This window comes from Mercenaria mercenaria, unplaced genomic scaffold (genome assembly GCF_021730395.1).
Source record: "Mercenaria mercenaria strain notata unplaced genomic scaffold, MADL_Memer_1 contig_776, whole genome shotgun sequence".
Classification (NCBI taxonomy): domain Eukaryota; kingdom Metazoa; phylum Mollusca; class Bivalvia; order Venerida; family Veneridae; genus Mercenaria; species Mercenaria mercenaria.
In genome coordinates, this window is record NW_026463677.1 from 34881 (window position 1) to 55439 (window position 20559).

The following is a 20559-nucleotide window of genomic DNA, read 5'->3' on the forward strand; positions in this document are numbered from 1 at the left end:
TAGAAAAAAGCACTGTTCCATACAATATAGAAATTCAAATAAATAACAATGCATTATTTCCAAAAATAATCGGGTTACCTTCTTTTTACCAGCTCTGAATGGATGTAGATAGTGAAACAGGTATTCGTTTTCTCCTAACTGGGATTTATACCCATTGTAAAATTCTATACCTTTCTTCACCGACAGTAGATCCTTCAATACCTTGCTAGCACACTGTACCAGCTCAATACTGTAAATATTTCAAAGAATAAAAAAAAATGATGCTATTACTATAGATTGCAATTCATGGGTAGTAAATTCCCACATATTATTGTAATTATATGCTAAACACTGCCTGATGAATTTAACTGAGTCGCCAACGACATGCTGATCTACATGTCTTGAACTTTGTATTTTGTTTTTACAATTACATTTTGAATGTGTATGACTTAACTGTGTCAATATCTAAAATTTCACCCCAGACAACGTTTCCCATGATATTCCTGCAGCTTATCTAGATGGTACGAATTTTGCAACAAATGTACTATGACCTTTTTCATAATTTGTGGTGCAACCAAACCAACAGAGCACTGCTCTTGGTAGAAGTAAAGCAAGTTCACACAAGCAGACACTATCTGTATATATTTCATGGCCTTCAATGATTCTATCTTTATACCAAAAGATAATGATATGAACACGTAATATCCATTCTTATATTAAAAGTACTTTCAACCTGGCATCTCATTTTGATCCTTGTTCATTCCTGGCAGAGTACATTATACTGTAAAACTGGATGTAAAAGCCTTAAGAACAAACAACATTTCCTAATGTTCACAAAAACAAGTAACAGAATATATAATACTATATACCTTTTATCTGTCAGGTAGGTATTGAGACAGTGAAAAATTTTGCAATACTTGTGAACATCTGGTAATTCCTGAAATAATGACGAAAATTGTTTAAGGCGTGAATGCTTTCATGCTCCAAATCTCTACAACTCTGAAAATATGCATAAAACTACGGAATCCTGTTTAGATGATGTTGTGTGTTGTCTGTCATGTTTAAGGTCAAAGAACGACGTGCCACTCTACAACACTATGCACTGCAATGCGACGCTACTCACAACATCAATGTCACAATGTTGTGTCTTACGTCACCTCTTGTTTCATATGTTGAGCGTTATGTTACTCATTGTGTTGTGTGTCAAAAGTTTACTCTTCTATGTCGGCGCACAACAATGATATGATGCACAACAATATGAAATAACATGCCACACAATGCACAACAATGCCACACAATGCTCAACATACAATACAACTGGCCACAACATGACACAACATTCATGATGTGCATGTGTCAAGTGTCTTTGAGCACTGTGCAACGAACTAAAGCACAATGGAAGACAAACTACATGAGCTTAACGGTACTCCAGATAAGACTTTAGTATATTTCAAGTATCAGATTATTTTCTTTCACTTTAACAGCTTTCTTGACTGCGATTCTTAGGTAGTACAGGTGTAACAGAGTACCTCCTTCTTGAAGAGTATTCCATTCCTAACATAAACCCACTTTTACTGCAATTCTCAGGAAGGCGTAGGTTCAAGCCCTACTGGGACCAAATTTTTTCTCTTTTATTTTCCATTTTTTCTGGTAAGTTTTTACTTCTTTCAAGATCTATCATTGATTTATTATACAAAAATGGAAAAAAATAATTTGATAAGCGATTTCTTGCTGTTCAAAAGTGAACTACTTAAACAGAAGGGGTAGAGTTACACATCTTTACATGTGGTAGAAGTTCTCTATTTTGCTTTTACACTTTAGACTACATATTGTGGAAGAAATTTAGGTAGGTTTTACGTCTGCCCCAAGGTCATTTTTAAATGAAGTAAGCAAAAATCAAAACAGAAACACAGGATTTGACCTTATTTTTTCAATGTTGAAGTTAGAATTCTGTATCATTAAGTCTGTTTACTTTAGGAACCAGGGATAAAATGATACTCATATTTTTATTTTGTGTTTTATAATTGCTTACCAATAGTTTGATGATTCTTTTATTAAAATAAATGGTAAAATGAGTTCTCTGCAAACGTTTTGTATACTGGTCATCACTTTGAAATTTGTCTCTACTTGAGCTAGAGATACCGTAAATTATACAAAATTTTGAAAAAACTGCACAGTAAATGTTATTAAACAAGAGGACCATGATGGTCCTGAATCGCTCACCTCTTCCCACATGACCCAGTTTTGAGTATGATGTCGTTTTTTCTATTATTTGACACAGTGACCTAGTTTTGAACTTGACCTAGGTATTATTAAGATAACAAATTCTGACCAATTTTCATGAAGATCTATTGAAAAATATGGTCTCTAGAGAGGTCACAAGGTTTTTCTATTACCTGACCTATTGACCTAGTTTTCAAAGGTACGTGACCCTGTTTTGAACTTTATCTAGATATCATCAAGGTGAACATTCTCACTAATTTTCATGAAAAAATATGGCCTCTAGAGAGGTCACAAGGTTTTTCTATTTTGATATCTACTGGCCTAGTTTTTGACCACACGTGACCCAGTTTCGAAACTGACCTAGATATCATCAAGGTGAACATTCAGATCAATTTTCATGAAGATCCATTGAAAAATATGGCCTCTAGAGAGGTCAAAAGATTTTAATAATTTTAGACCTACTGACCTAGTTTTTTAACGCAGTTGACCCAGTTTCAAACTTGACCTAGATATCATCAAGATGAACATTCAGACCAACTCTCATACAGATCCCTGAAAAGTATGGCCTCTAGAGAGGTCACAAGGTTTTTTTATTATTTGACCTACTGACCTAGTTTTTTAAGGCACGTGACCCAGTTTCACACTTGACCTAGCTATCATCAAGGTGAACATTCTGACCAACTTTCATACAGATCCCACGAAAAATATGGCCTCTAGAGAGGTCACAAGGTTTTTCTATTATTTGACCTACTGACCTAGTTTTTGAAGGCACGTGACCCACTTTCGAACCTGACTTAGATATCATCAAGATCATCACAAGTGTGGCCTCTAGAGAGGTCACAAGGTTTTTCTATTTTTAGACCTACTGACCTAGTTTTTGACCGCAGTTGACCCAGTTTCGAACTCGACTTAGATATCATCAAGATGAACATTCAGACCAACTTTCATACAGATCCCATGAAAAATATAGCCTTTAGCACAAGGTTTTTCTATTATTTGACCTACTGACCTAGTTTTTGACGGCACCTGACCCACTTTCGAACTTGACCTAGATATCATCAAGATGAAAAATCAGACCAACTTTCATACAGATCCCATGAAAAATATGGCCTCTAGAGAGGTCACAAGGTTTTTCTATTATTTGACCTACTGACCTAGTTTTTGAAGGCACGTGACCCACTTTCGAACCTGACCTAGATATCATCAAGATGAACATTCTGACCAATTTTCATGAAGATCTCGTGAAACATATGGCCTCTAGAGAGGTCACAAGGTTTTTCTATTTTTAGACCTACTGACCTAGTTTTTGACCGCACGTGACCCAGTTTCGAACTTGACCTAGGTATCATCAAGATGAACACTCAGACCAATTTTCATACAGATCCCATGAAAAATATGGCCTTTAGAGAGGTCACAAGGTTTTTCTATTATTTGACCTACTGATCTAGTTTTTGATGGCATGTGACCCATTTTCGAACTTGACCTAGATATCATCAAGGTGAACGTTCTGACCAATTTTCATGAAGATCTTTGAAATATATGGCCTCTAGAGAGGTCAAAAGGTTTTTCTATTTTTAGACCTACTGACCTAGTTTTTGAAGGCACGTGACCCAGTTTCGAACTTGACCTAGATATCATCAAGGTGAACATTCTGACCAATTTTCATGAAGATCTTGTGAAATATATGGCCTCTAGAGAGGTCACAAGGTTTTTCTATTTTTAGACCTACTGACCTAGTTTTTGATGGCACGTGACCCAGTTTCGAACTTGACCTAGATATCATCAAGATGAACATTCTGACCAACTTTCATAAAGATCCCATGAAAAATGTGACCTCTAGAGTGGTCACAAGCAAAAGTTCAGGATGGACGCACGGACGACGGACACCGCGCGCCTTGTCACTTTGTGACAGGTGAGCTAAAAATTGCAAAGCAGTGCGAAACACAGTCATCTTTAAGAATATACCAAGCAAATGCTATTCTGTATACAATGCTATTACACCTCTACTACCTTAATACATTGTCAACCTATATAATGCAGAAACACCTTTGTGCAGCCCATTGCCTAGGAGAATGACGTATACACTGATGACTTCACTTTTCTCACCTCAAAACACTGAACAGCAAGCTGAAGACCTATACTGCTAGGTGCAGAAGGAAGTGAAATAGCCCTCAAGTTGACAGGACCAAGCACACCCAGACATCTGCTAGCCTGTAGTACAACATCTCTGTTCTCAAACTTTGTCAGCTCCACTAACTCACATGCCAGCCTACACAAAGTGTCATCTGTAAACATTCAAAAGCCTCTTTTCATTTTTTTTTTCTTCTTCAACTGCATCATGGCCCTTTATCAACAAAGAGTTACTCAAATTCAAAACATTTGTTGAAAAATCATGCAAAGTACAAATGCCCTTTTACAGGTAAGCTGGTTTTATCTGCTTACCAGAAATAAAACAATTAATGCTGAAACTCTGATTGATAAATATTGACTATATAATCTGTAACTGCCAAGAATAGACGAAAGGCATGTGGGTATTCAGAGTTTTGTTGCTATTTAAGTATGGGTAAACAGATAGTTGAAAACCTGTTATATGTAAGTCCTTGGCAAAAGAGATACTTAGCAGCAAACCCGTTATATTTTAGTACTTCACATCACAGGCTTAAACATATGATAAACAAGAGTGCCAGACTGTCACAAAATATGCCCGTTTAAATATTCTGTTATGTATCATAAAGTTAATAATTTTGATGTTGTATGCCTTGTTAACCCCCCAAAACAAGTAAGAAGGAATCAAGGTATTTGTGAGGTTCAATGTGGGATGAAATTGACAATCCGATCAAAACTGTTTGAATGGATATGGCTAAATTAACAGATTTCATGTAATTCAAGGGCCATAATCCAAGAGTGCCTGGGGCAATCTGGGTGGTTATTAATCTTGGCCGATATATTATGCCCACAAACATTGTCAACAAGTTTGGTGAAGATTGGATGAAAACCGTTTGACTTAAGAGAGCGTACATGCTTTGGACACTGACCGCCTGCCCACCACGGGTGTTCACATAATACGACCCACTCTTTCAGAAAGGAAAAAGGACCTTTTTAATAGTCAAATAATACTGACTGTAGAATTGGACAACAGATGTAAATAGTGTTGTTACAAATTTAAAGCAAATTTATACATGATGTGTTACAACCAATACCTTTTGCAAGACTTTGTAACTCCTTCTGCTCTGATTTCAGTTGTTCATAGAGAAATTTCAAACCTTCCAGTCTAAAATCTGGATCTACAATATGATTTCTGCCTGCACTCAGGAAATGTTCAACTTCCTGAAATGAAATTAACTTTACAATATGAACTCTCCTGTAACATTTCGTATACTTTATTCTGATTGATTCCTTTTTTATTGCGGTGAAAGATCCCCTGAATCAATACTGCTTTTTTAAACACTGTTTTTCAACTATATTTCAGTTTAATATGTAACGGCAGGCAGTTAACATAAACTACATTCCTGGATTCTGTACCAGTACAAACCTGTTCTCCGCAAGTAACTGTCAACTACCCCACATGAATCAAAGGTGGAGGATGAATGATTTTAGACACAATGTCTTTAATCAATTTGTAACAAAGAACATACGCCTCACTTGGGAATCAACTCAAGACCCTGCGATCCGTAGATCTGCACTCTCCCTACTGATTTAAGCAGGTGGACCTAAATAACTACTGAATCCAATTTTTCTTGCATTATGGTGGGGTGCTTTTGCAAACTGAGATGTCAACATCCTGTCTTACCACTCTTTAGAGTTAACCAAATGCAAGGACTTCAACATCATAAATCTATACTAAAAACTCTTAGTATACCTAGAATTTTCAAAATTGTGACTTGCATTGGCATTTTCTGAATATGGATGACTACCATGTTAAACGTTATCTACTAGGTGCCACAAGAAAGACTTGCCCGGTAGTCACGCTTGAGATGCCCTTTATAGTGAAATAAACGAGGTCAAAGGTCATTCGGTGCATATTTTCATGTGTGTCACATAAAATACCTTGTATCTTGGTCATTTATTGGTGTAGAATAACAACAATAGTATCAAAATGAAGCCATGGCTTTGTACATTTATTTACAAACACTTAATCAAAAATTTTCTCATTTACATACTTATGAATATTCATGAAAACTTAATAAAATGGGCAGATAATTCGTTAAAAATGTTGTTATTGAATAATACAAAGATAAAATCTTCACTATTTGTGTTTATAAATGGACAAAAATAAGCAATATTACATTTGAAAACATTACTTTATATAAATATATATCGGTTTGTATCATTATTTATTGTTTGCAAGAGTAAATACTGTCAAAAGTGGGTGGGGTATATTAATCATGAAAAAACAAATATTAAAAAAACTGACAATATTTACATTTCTCAAATACAAACTAAATTTTGAGATAGAAAGATATTTCGATTTTGGAATAATGTTCTTCATAGATATTAATCAAGAGCTTTTCAGTTCATTTGCATACTCATGAATATTAATTGAAATGTATCAAATATGCATTTAAAACGTTCATTTAGTACACATATATCTGTTCTTAACCACTGATAAGAATCTTATCAGTTTTATAAATGTCCAAGTAAAGCTTGTAAATATTCCATGCATTAAGAATATATATTATTAGTATTTAACACTTATACAAATACTGCACAACGTAGTTTACACAGTTCAGTCTTGCCCATAGTCTTTTCTCTATACACAATATCATAGGACTTTGTTTTAAAAATGTCACAACTTTATCGTCCTTGTTGCCATGTACATTTTTAAAGATGGTATATAAATAACCTCGCATGCACATTCAAACATGCAAACCTGGTTGGATCGGTAGCATTTGCACATTTAACTGCCACATTTCGTCTTGAAATCCACATTAGTATAAATGTTACGTTGGGTATTATAGGAATACAGTCATACATGTCACCCGTGGTATATCATTTGTATGCATGCAAACTTAGATCCATTATATTATTTTACGCTATCGATGCAAAGTTGTTAAGCGTAATTAGTATGTATATAACTGGCATATATGTATAGCTATGATCACTGATGATGGTCTGTCTGTATAAACAGGATACACATGCTGTCAGTCTGTATAACCCAGATACCCAAAATGTTCTGCATCTATACCTAAGGTACCGACAGTTGCCTCTTTTTATACCACGGCCACTCAAAGTGTATCTATATGTATCACTAACCTGACCTGTATGTTTATCCATATTACTTACCCAGAGTGACCTGTCTACCTTGGATACATTGCCGGTCTTTATATATATCAAGGATATCCGTATTGGCATACATATATAGCCCAGATAGCCTGTATGTATACAATGGATACCACGAGAGGCCAGTTTGTACACCTAGGATACCCATAGTTTTCTGTATTTATAACCAGGAAGACCTATATACCCAGTATACCCAGAGTGGTCTTTATGAATAGCAAGTTTACAAATAGCAGTACCCAGGATCCAGTAGTGGTCTGTATTTATAGCCAAGAAGACCTGACAGTATACCAAGGATACCCAGACAGACCTGCCTTTATACCTAGGGTACACCGTTGGCATGTATTTATACCCAGGATATTTATAGAGGTGACATTAAGTAAACGATCAGGATTTTTGTATACCCAGGATACTTAAGGTGGCCTGCCTAGATGCACTCAGGTGACCTGTCTATATCCCAGGCATACTCAATGCATATACTGGCCTAGTGTATAGCAAAGATGGTCTGCCTGTATACCCAGTTTTTTTTACCCAGAAATGTTTATTATGTAAAACCGGGATATCCATAATGGCCAGTATATATGGCCACGATGACATGTTTGTATATCCAGGCTACACAGAGTGGCATGGCTTTATACCGTGGATACATAGGTAACCTGTCTGTATACCAATGCCATCCAAGGTGACCTGAATGTATAGCCGTGATGGCGTGTCTATATACCCAAATTACCCAAAATGGTGTGTATGTAAATCGAAGATACCCTTAGTAGCCTTTATATACAACTGTAAAGCCCGGATGACATGCCTGTATACCCAGAATATCCAGAGTTGCAAGGAAACTCGGTTTGCCCTTCTGTATGTCCAGAATACCCAGAATTGCCTGTCTGTATATTCAGTATACCAGTATTTGTCAGTATGTATACATGTGTAGCCAATATGACCCGTCTGTAAGCACAGGATACCCAGATCTATAGGCCTTTCTGTATACCCATGACCTGTATTCATTGCCAAGGTACCCAAAGTGGACTGTATGTATGGCCAGGGTGGCTATACATGTATGCACAAAACACACAGAGTGAATGATTGTATAACTAAGATACCTATAGTTGAATGTACATGTATGTATACCCAGGATAATTTTCCTGTATAACTAGGATACCCATTTTATCTGTCTCTATATCAAGGCTACCTATTATTGTCTATATGTATAGCCAGGTTTTCCCTAGATGTCTGTATGTTTAGCAAGTAGGGCCAGTCTGCATACACAGGATACCCAGAGTGGCATGTCTGTATACCCTCGATACCGATAGTGGCATCAATATTTATCTCAGATGGCATGTCTGTAAACAAATGATACCAAAATGGCCTGACTATATATCACTTCTACACAGTTTGCCTGTCTGTATCCTAAGAATATCTATAGTGGCATGTATGAAAAGCCAAGTTTGTCTACCGATATGCCAAAGATACATATTTGCCTTCTCTATACCACTAGATACGTTTAGTGCCCAGTCGTTATACCAAGTATACTATTGATACCAATTTATGTTATCCCGTCTGTAAACCCAAAATATGTTTTAAATAGTATATCGTTTAATTATCCGTTAAACTACTTCAAAACCTCACATAAAACCTTTTGTACATTCTCCAGTATATTAGAAAAACTGAACATACTGACTTCTTGACGGCCATTGTGAAAAGTGGCTGTCTTATTGGTTGTCTGAGATGGTGTCAACCTGATTTAAAATAGTAATGTTTTTCAATCACAATACTGTGCTAAACTACATAAACATAATGTAAACTCTATAATGTATGCTAAGAAACCTTAACATATTGACATTTGGCAGCCATTTTGATAAAAAAAAAATGAGCGCCATTTTGGTTATCTGAGGTTGCCTACATGGCGTATGGTCTTATTATCAGTTGTATTTATCAGTCTTAATATTGCAATAAATTACATTAAAACTTATGTAAACGCTCATATATATGCATACTTTTAAACATACTTACCTTTGGTTTTCTGTGTTGGTCGCCATTTTGAAAAAATGGCAACCATATTGGCAGTGTGACATAGGTTCACAGTTTGAAATAGCCGACAGATATGAACCCAATACAAAAGAATTGCCTTGCTTTTGAGAAAACAACTACACAATTATGCTAAAGATAACTGTTGGTCAGAAGTCAACTCAACCCATCCACTTCTAGCAGCATCTACACATAAAACACTTTTGATGGCGATATAAACAGTCGCGTTTATCAAGAAATGACTATCCCACATATCATTTGTTACCTTTCTGTTTTTCAAATCATGAAAACTATATGTAAAGCAATAAATATTGTACAGCTGTACATGCATGCCAATTTTTATCGTAATTTTGTACGATTTTGTCATTTTCATTTATATTAGTTAATATGCAAATGAGTTAATTTGCATATAGTGATTTATTTTCGTAGTTAAATACATTGGCTTCAATTAAATACCATTTTTGCTCACTTATTTCATCAAGATGGCGAAGATATGATGCCATATAAGTGAAATTAGTAAAAACTGCAATTAATGACCTTTGACCTAATTCCTTGACCTTAATTTGACCTTAGAATTGTGACTACCGGCATCAATGAACTACTTACATAATATACTTCACATATAACACATAAAACTTTCATCTTCATGAAATGCCTACGTAGGTGTTTTCCAGCCACATATATGAAAATAATTGGTAAACTATCTGGAAATATTCTATTGTAAATTAATTTGGGCTTTTTAAGCTTATTTCTGTTTGCTGAGAAGGATATTATATTCAAATACCCAATAATGGATAATTCAAAAGATTACATGATTATCATTTTTCTTCTAATGGGAGTGATTTACCTTTTTCAAAGTGAATGCTCCAGCTGCGTATTTTAGTTTATGATGTACTGTTCTACATTCCTTAAACTCTGGCTTGTCTGGGAAACTATCCAGCATCGCTATAGCAGGACGCAATTCCTTCACTTTCTCAAGTATCAGGAATTTCAACAGGCTCAACGTCTGAAAAGTATTCAATGACATTTGTTTTGCACAGTTTACGATGACATGACAAAACAAATCTGACACTTTAAATCGAAACCTAAAAATGTTCAAATGATTTTTATCACAAAAAAGCTCTAATCATTTTAACAAAATTTTGACAACACTGATACAGTTCAAGTTGATGTGTGTGTGTTCGGATTTAATGTCTTTTTCAACAATTTTTCAATCATATAAAAGACAGTGTCAACTTGTAGCAGTGAGCTCAATGCCCAACTTTATAGTGCTGCCTCACTGGAATATCACCGGGCTGACCAGACCTAGCACTATCCTCTTAATGCTGGGCGCCAAGAGAGGAAGCCGCTACTACCATGTTTAACATCTTTGGTATGGCGTGGCCAGGGATCGAACCCATTTAATAGTCTTGCCTGAAAAATTGTCAATATCGGCACCCAAAATCTCCAGCAACAAACTATGACTAAATTTACTCACCAGTTGTCCAACCTCCCCTCTCTGTTCAACAGCAGAAACCAGACTGCTTGCAAGTAATGGCAAGTATTTCATCAGCTCCTACCAAAACAATATAAAACAGTATGAAGCTTTTTTTTGCAATACCGCAACCCTGACTTTTGGAGCTACCTCCACAAGTAGATGCAAACTCACTCAATCAGGACCTATAAAGGCTATAGAGCAGACACCAGTTTCAAAACTTTAGCATTTAACTAGAAGTTTCTGAGCACAAACTGGAACTGGCCAATGGAAAGGATGCCTTCCTAGTCCAGAGATTAAAATTTACATTGCACGAGGAGATATATAATATATTTCCTATAACCTATACACTATCAGGACCTATAAAGGCTATAGAGCAGACACCTGTTTAAAAGACTCTATTTGACTAGAAAGTTTCTGAGCACAATTTGAAATTAACCAATGGCAAGGCTGGCCTAGTCCAGAGGTTTGAATTTAAACTGCATGAGGAGATGTATGTAACTATGATCTGTTTATACTGTGTTGGCAGTCACTGAAGATAGTTCTGCATGTTCATACTAACATTTTATCTACAGGTAGAATTCCAATTTCCTTAATTAATTAACGGGTATACTAAGAAATTTTTTTCAAAGCTCTTGTCAATGTAATTCATACGCACATAAAAACTACGTATAACACTTCCATAAATCCATTCACCAACATTCAGAAAGTTTTAAGTACAAAGTAACAACCATGACAAAATTCTTTACTACTAATTTAGCTAAGAAATGGACTTTACTTTGTAACTTTACATAGAATAATATTAAATGTTTACAGAGGATACCTTTGGACAAATGTCTACTCCAACCTGGCAAACCTCTCTGAGAAGTTCTAGTGCCATACCAGCAATACTCTCTCTATAACAACTCTCTGTACCCTCATTCCTGAAATACAGGCTACATTGTACACATGTCACACAAGTACAGAAATAAATCAGAATGTGTCTTTTTACTACAGATACCCTTTGTTATTTCATAGACAACCACATAACAATAGAAAAATCATCTGACCAACAGCCAAACTGACCAATTTTCTATCTCCTTAACATGTCCTAAAAAAATCTTAGCTAAGTTAAATGGTTCAAAATCTTGTTAAGTTAAACACAACAAGGAGCTGTGTTCAATAAACGCTTGATGACCCCAGTGGCATGCTTGTCGATACAAAGCAACCAAGTCCAAAACGAGGTCAAGTTCAAGGTCAAACAGAGGTCAGGTGATGTCTGAAGATGAGGAATGGTCACAGGTTACATCTGCATTAGTATCAAGTCATTCTAGTAAGGGGTATTGATGCTAGACGAAACGTTCCCATTTGGTGAACCTCATACGGACGGACAGACAATCACTATATGCCTCCAGCATCAGTAGATGCATCAGTCGATGCCAGGGGCATAAAAATTTATTTGTTCACATTCTAGTTCAGTTAAACATTCTTTCCTCAAATTTGCAATTTTATCCAGATTTCTACTCAATAAATGGCAACTAACTTTCACAAAGGTACTATATTTTAGATATTATTTAAACACATGGAGAGTTTTCAATTCCTTGAGAGATATGAATACTCACTTTTATCAAAAACACCAGAGTCACAAGTTTTTGTTTTGTTTTGTTTCGTTTCTGTTGGGTTTAGAAACACATCAACAGAATTTAGGTCATATGATGACTTCTCAAGCTTTTGATGGTGGAGGAAGACCCCAGGTGCCTCCGGGCATTATTTCATTACAGGTGAGCACCTGGGTAGAACCACTGACCTTCCATAAGCCAGCTGGATAATTTCCTCACCAGGTCCAAGTTTATACAACTTTGTTTTGAGACCAGTCTAATAATGCTACCCCGTCATTGGTCAATTTCAAGATTTTGCTAAGAACCTGCCAATCAACTGCTGGAGTTTCAAGACTGGTTTACAACACAATTTTACAACTATGGAAGCTGCTTTACTTACAGAGGAACAGCAGTAATATCTTTAAGGAGACAGACCAGGCGTAGTATCACATCTCTGAGAACGTACACCCAGGCACCACCAAGCTGGGTATGTAACTGTTTGAGGAGAAGTCGAGTAAACAGTTGATACATAAACAATGTCCGTCTCTTCTCCGACATTCTGTGACACTTCCATAAACGGACAGATAACTCTAGCAAGATCTTCTGTATGCTGTCCTGGAAAAAGGTTCATGAACTTTTATTTATATCTGTTTTGTCCACTTTAAAGCACATGTAGTGCTAAGATTCAATTTTAGCATTCTTAACACAAATTCTGGAAAAAAATTGGAAAATTATTTCTAATTTAAACATTTCTTCCATTTTACTATTTTGTAGTAATCAGCATGATATAGAATACAGTCTTTTTTTGTCTCAGTTCATTATTTTGTTACATGGAGCTGTAAATTCTCACTTTTCATATGTACAACAGAAATATAACTAGATTGTACATAATATATGTCTTTGAATATTTACTGAAAATTTCTTTCATACAGATTTCTAAACAGACAATCAAAAGGAACTTATCTAGTATAAAAAAAATATTTCTTTTCTGACCTAAAATACAGGAAGTACAAAGGTACATGAAAACCAACAATTAAATATATCAATCATTCAGTCTTTGGTTATCAGGTATCTTGTTGTGAAGTGTAGACAGGTTAAAGCTGAATCAAATCCTTCTCAAATTTATATATTCATGTCTTATAGGAAGAAACTGTCATGACCAAACCAGGCTCTGAACCTGTGACTTCCCTACTGAGTGGCCAACACTTTGTCTGTTACAACAATTAACCTCTTCCCCAGTTTTACAAGAATGCTGTTAATAAAATGCTGAATGCAACAGAGACATACATACAGATATATGAGTCGCGCCATGAGAAAACCAACATAGTGGGTTTGCGACCAGCATGGATCCAGACCAGCCTGCGCATCCGCGGAGTCTGGTCAGGATCCATGCTGTTCGCTTTCAAAGCCTATTGCAATTAGAGAAACTGTTAGCGAACAGCATGGATCCTGACCAGACTGCGCGGACGCGCAGGCTGGTCTGGATCCATGCTGGTCGCAAAACCCACTATGTTGGTTTTCTCATGGCGCGGCTCAAATTTAAATCCATGTTGACAAGATATGTCAATAAATGAAACACTCACTGTAGTTTTGGAGAGAATTTCTACAAGAGTTTTTCCACTTCCTGAGAAACTACTGGTGATATAGTCCAGTGTCCAGGTGATTGTCTGTGTGTTATAAAATGGCGGGTTCGGTTCAGGATTGGTGTCTCTGGAAAATAAGTCAAAAGCTAAAACATTGTGAGAAACAGTAAATACCTTAAAACAGACAATGTGCAGGTGTTATAGCAGAGTACATAGTGCAGATAAGGTATTTTCTGTTATACCTGTATGTCTGTTTTGTAAATTAAATGAATGAAGCATATGAACACTGTACAAATTTATGTTTCATTGATGTTATCAATCCCAAAATAGAATTTTCAAACAACTTTGCTAAAAACAATTTTACCATAAATGTTTGAAATGATATTCCAAAGTCAGACTTCTGAAAGGGAGGTAATAAAAGGTATACTTTGTATAAATCTAATTAGTACAAAATCTGCACTGCCAGACAAGACTTTCCTTAAGACACAGAATCAACAGTGCCTTTTGATATAATTAGTGAACACAAAATAGTAAAGTTTACCTGATATTACCAACATCAGATTCTGTATCATGCAGGCACATGAGCAGGTTGGCAACTATTTCATCCAGACTATTTACTATCTGTCTGTCCACAACCTGGGTAACATAACAACATACATTTTGGTCTGTTTTCCTCAGTTTTGAGTTAAAACAATTTATATGGCACCTTTAAACAATGGAAAGGGACCAGGGCCTTGCTTCATTTTTTGTGTGCCCATACCTTGGAATATACTTTTCCACCCTACTTTGTTCAATATATCTGTCTGAAAGATCACAAAACAAAATTTCCTCATGTGTTGGTCCTAAAAAAATCTGTTTAAGGATTTACTTTTGACCAACATGGAATTGTTGGAAATCAATCCCCTTTTGTCATTACAATGCTGCAGAATACTCCCTCCCAGTCTCCTTCCCTCCTCAAAGGACACTTGCCCCATTTCCAGGAGACCTTGGCAACCCCAGGTGCCTCTTCAACATTATTCTAGGCACTCTGATAGACCGACTGGCCTTCAACAACTGGCAGAATAGTTTCCTCAATCTACATCCTATAGTAAGTACATTCTAGATAACTTCGACTACAGTAACTATCTTTATCTCTTTGTGGAAACTACAAGTATGAAGAAATTCCTCACTAACCTCCTCTGAGAGCTCTTTAGTCAGTAGGTTGTAACATGCAGTAGCTCGACTAATTTTCTTCTTCATTCCGGAACTGTCCGTCTGTCCCAGTTGTTTACTGGCAGCAAACACAGGCAGTATGTGGACCACTGCGTAAGGTATACTGTCCTTCAACAAGTCTCTAGCAGAGAAACCAAGGTCTATGCCAATACCTTCTATAGACTCCATATTTTGACAAAAAACTAATTCTGGTATGATGGTGCTTAAATACATCCTGAAATAAAAAGACTCTCCATTCTTTCTTTTTCTCCTACGTACATGTATGTTGAACTTGTTGTAAATGGCACTAAACTGTCAAGTAGTTTAAACTGTCACTCTACCAATAAATATTTTTAGATTTTTTACAAAGGTTTGCCACTTGATATCACTCCACAACATAAAAAGTAACTGGCCAATGATGGCAAAATTCTCCAGTAAAGACAGCCAGACAACCTGATTTCAAGTTACAGAACTGAGTTTGGATACTGATCCCAAAATACAGTCTGTCTTTGGTCAGTTTAAAAACTGGCCTAGCAAGCAGTCAAACAGATGCTTAAAGTTTTGTACTGGTCCCCAAACAGTTTTACACCACAGAGCTAAAATCAGATCATGCACAATGCCACTTCTTTACCTAAAATTGGCAGAATAAAATTGTTCATAAAACTGCTCATTTTCACAGTGAAGTGTTATATACCTACAGAACTGCCTGGAAGTTTTCACAATAAAGTGTAACATACCTACAGAACAGTCTGTCATTTTCACAATAAAGTGTATCATACCTACAGAACAGTCTGTCATTTTCACAATAAAGTGTATCATACCTACAGAACAGTCTGTCATTTTCACAATAAAGTGTATCATACCTATAGAACTGCCTGGTATTTTCACATCCCATTAACTGGTAAGGGAACTCTGTCAAGCTCCATCCAGACTGAAGCCATTTGTGTAAAAAGAAAGGAAGGTAACTTTCTATGTATTTAATGTGTGTATCGTATCCCAACACTTGTATGACTTTCTGAAGAATCTGGAAAATTGAGATAGGTCAAATCATTAGAGACTGCTTTTTGGAAGAAGCACATGTCTCCTCATACCGCTTCATTATAAATGGATGAGTGAACAGATATGCAACATCTGACCAAACTACAAAGACACATGTAGTGAGATAAACAGAAAGGTAAAGAAGTAAAATATACAGTATAGACTGTCTACAGTGACCAACCTTCAGAAAACTTGAGAAACGTCATTGTATACAGGAAGTCTCTATACACAATCTGACTAGGAGAGGAGAGGTCTTGCTTTACGGCAAATAACACATATGCTAATTAGTATTTTATTAAGGACTTTTTCACAACCTGAAAAAAAAACATGGAATATTTCAAATGAACTTTCAGTCTGCTTCACTTTATTTTTGTCGATAAGACGGTGATGCAGTTATTAAGATCGAGAACTACACTCCGTGATTTGTACTGCAGAAGTTTTCTCCCTTTGAGAGGGTGGGTCAAAAAGTCATAATAAAGGTTCGAAGTCTTGGTTTGGGGATAAGAAACCATGGTTGCTGTACGCATCAGACAGGGAGTAGCTAGAAACAAGCCACTTTTAACGTGAACTGCATTTAGAGGAAATAATAAGGTCGTTGTAGACAAGGCAAGGGATCACTAAGGCAGTCTTTACTGTATCTGTGATACAAGTCAATTTTTTTTCTTTGGGTGGGGAGAGGGTATCAAAAGATAAATTATAGTATATTGTACATGTATATAGTTATAACTCATTAACCAAAACGAAACAAGTACTATTACTTAATGACAAGTTCAAGGTCACAGTGACCTAATTTATGTACACCACACTTGAGCATCCACTTATGAATGCACATGCAATGGCATTGAACTCTAGACCACCTGGTTGATTTTGCCCAAAGTCAAACTTGACAGAAAGCTTTCTGATACTGTATATTATGTGTACATCATTTATACTGGCAATGTGACGGAAGTGCTACTGTATGAACAAAGTCAAATTTGGCATTTTTTTAAACTACAAGACACATAACTCTGTACCTAATTCTTGGATCTGGCTCATCAACAAACTTATATGTATACATTCTGTATAAATATGATTAATGTTAAGATGAGAAATGAATGTGCAAGAGAATAAACAAAGTGGAACATGGTATTGCTTGATAAATCAAGAGCATATAGCTCTGGTCCTTCTACTCAGATCTGAATACTGTCTTCAAGGTATACACATTCTATGCATATACAATTAGATATCATACAGGGTGTAAACAGTGAATTACAATATTTATTTTTAATTTCAAAGGACCTTGACTTTACAGCCATAAAATACATGAAGTTTACTATAATCATAAGCACACCTGAGACTATTTTGTACTTTACAACAAATCTAACAAGCCATTAAGCCTTGCTCTGTGAAACATAAAACTGAAACTTACTCTCTGAACCATATCAACTGGAACATCTTTTTCTTTTATAAACTGCATCATAGAGAACACGGCTAACTTCTCACACACAGGGCTAGAACATATAACTGTACCAAGTGCAGTCAGCATACTAGCTATCCTGGTTAGTTTTTCATCCTCCAGACGTTCTGGTGACAACCTGCCCTGTAAAGCACCATTCTTACATTCAGTTGAATGTAACAACCAACTTTTCAAAAAGTGATTTTTGTAGCTGCATATGAATAAAGACAGTTTCTTGATTAATCTTCCTATTTTACCTACATTAGTATACAACTTACATGGTACATAATCACATTATTTCTTTTAACTTGTAATCGAATGATTCCCTCCGCTAAGTCGATGACAATGTTTTTATCTAGGTAAGACTTTGTCATAGGGTGAAATAAGAAGCCCCAATGGTCCCAAGTCACACAACTGAGGAGGATCTTGAAATTTTGACCTTTTTTCTGACCAAGTTTGGTGAACATCCAGAGGAAGTCTTTATGAAGATTTTCTGTTTTTAGCCCTAGCAACTCCTAAGAGGTCAAGCTGAACCAAGTTTAAGTAAAATGTTGAAGCAGAATGACAGACCATCCACCTAAACTAATAACTCACCCTCAACTTTGTTCATATGAACTAAAAACAGGGATACAATGTCTGGACGTATACTATATTCCTAACTTTTTTAACTTTTTTCCAAGAAAAGAGCTATCCAAACCTAAAAGGTAAAACAGAATTTGCAGCCATAAAATTAATGCATTTTCAAAGTACAACAGTGACATTTACACTGCTACCTTGATTTTCATATAACATTACATCAACATTAGTTTTATTTTGTTGGGTTCAAAATTTTAAAGTCATACAATCACAATGCACTACACTTGTGATATGGCTAATTTTCAGATAATTATGATGAAGAAACTCCAAGTGCCCCTACTATTTCAGGCACACATTTATAACCACCAGCCTCCACAAGCCAGTTAGACGGCTTCCTCATATGAAGACCTTAACATGGCTCAACCCACAGCCAAGCGGGGCATATGATTCAAAGTTAGAAACCATATCCACTTTGTCATAGGAGCTCCTACTTTACAGCAAATTCAGATTCCCCGCTTTGTAGCTCGATATTTACCAATCAAATTTTGAAATCTACAAAAAGAGGCAAAAACACTAATAAATATGTTCACCTGAAAATCCAATGAGTCATTTAAAACAACGAACAGTCGAGAAAACATCTGATCCTGTTTATTTCTGTCTACTGGAGGCATGCCTGGAGTATTCACATCTACAAACAACCTAAAAAGCATAGAATATTCTTTTAAACAGACCCTTTTTGACAAGACACTCTTGCTTTACCATTTCACAAGTATTTGTCATTAATAATCATGTAAACTTTCTTCTAGAATCAGCATCAATTTTAATACTTCACTGAAAGCTAGCATGTCATAATTCCAAATAGAATCAATCCAAATTTTGTTTGTTTTTTCAGGTTTAATGCCATTTTTCAACAGTATTTCAGTTATATAAGTTACCAGTGGGCAGTTAACGTAAACAGTGTTCCTGGATTCTGTATAAGTAAAAACCTGTTCTTTGCAAGTAACTGCCAACTTCCCCACATGAATCAGAGGTGGAGGATGAGTGATTTCTGATACAATGTCTTTTAAATCAAAATTATGTTTGTCTCACTTTTGAATATGTTGCATATCAGACTGTAAGCGAACATTTGCATCAAAATGTTATATGCATACAATGTTAGATTTTTTAAGTGAATTTCTTCATACTTGTATATAGCTGAGACAGCTTGCATTCTAACACTGTGGCACACATCACCTGCGCAGTCTACAAGCCTGATGGCAGGAGTTGGACCACTGTCTCCTTGCGAGGACGGACTGTCCTCATCTTGATCAGATGGAAAACGGGACCACTTACAATCTGGGTCATACTGAAATGAAATTTCTCAATTTGAATGTTTACATATTGGTGGGATAATAATTTTACTGATCACACAGAAAACCTAAGATACTAAGCAAGGGCTGTTTATAAAAGACATATGCACACTCCTGCCCTACCTCTGTTGCAAATTATAAAAACTTAGCAAATTCAAAAAGTGCTATATAAATCTGGACCATACACAGCAAACTAGACTTTTTAACATGTTTGTTGTAATTCACAATTAAGAAAGTAACTCTAAGGCACAAAATTTGATTTATTTTCTAAATTTACTCTGACAGAAGTTAAACAATTTATTAATATCATTACTTCCTCTTTTGATTATTAAAATTAAATTGAATAAATATGTGTATGAAGATGGACTAATTGATGTATATGCCTGTAAATACTAAATTCACTCTAAATATCGTACAAATAATAGTTTGACATCTCGTCTAATTTGGCTATTTCAGTAGGTTAGATGACAAGGAAACCTCAGGTCAAGTTTCAATCCAAAAGGTTACCAAGATATGAACTTGCAAGCAAAACTTTAACCAAGGTGTGACACTGCCAATAACCTTCAATGGCAACACCAGGTTGAGTAACATAGATCTAACTATTTTACAGATGGTCAACCTAACAAGGGCTGTCTGATGACAGCGCGCTCGACTTTCCCGTCTGTACTTTTTCCATGGAAAGCTTGGAAAAACAGCTTGGAAAAAAACCATGGAGTATTCGGACTCTTTTATTTTGAAAGATTTTGACCAAAGAAAAAAAATCAGGGAATAAAACCTCGGAAACCTTGGCGAAATAACCTCGTAAAATGCACATGCATGGAAACCTTGGAGT

General features: G+C 35.9%; 1 protein-coding gene across 1 annotated transcript in view; it reads right to left on the reverse strand.

The window, feature by feature from the left end:
• Positions 1–20559, reverse strand: part of LOC128554821 (serine-protein kinase ATM-like) — a gene marked incomplete at both ends in the record, with an annotated part of 71183 nt that overhangs the window by 33035 nt on the left and 17589 nt on the right. The window contains 15 exons of the mRNA XM_053536133.1: positions 79–229; positions 849–916; positions 4309–4487; positions 5403–5529; positions 10352–10510; positions 10982–11059; positions 11802–11901; positions 12956–13170; positions 14139–14265; positions 14680–14774; positions 15312–15564; positions 16193–16353; positions 17776–17946; positions 18969–19077; positions 19563–19723. Of these exons, the coding sequence (XP_053392108.1) occupies positions 79–229; positions 849–916; positions 4309–4487; positions 5403–5529; positions 10352–10510; positions 10982–11059; positions 11802–11901; positions 12956–13170; positions 14139–14265; positions 14680–14774; positions 15312–15564; positions 16193–16353; positions 17776–17946; positions 18969–19077; positions 19563–19723 (2154 nt within the window). The remainder of the gene's footprint in view (positions 1–78; positions 230–848; positions 917–4308; positions 4488–5402; positions 5530–10351; positions 10511–10981; positions 11060–11801; positions 11902–12955; positions 13171–14138; positions 14266–14679; positions 14775–15311; positions 15565–16192; positions 16354–17775; positions 17947–18968; positions 19078–19562; positions 19724–20559) is intronic.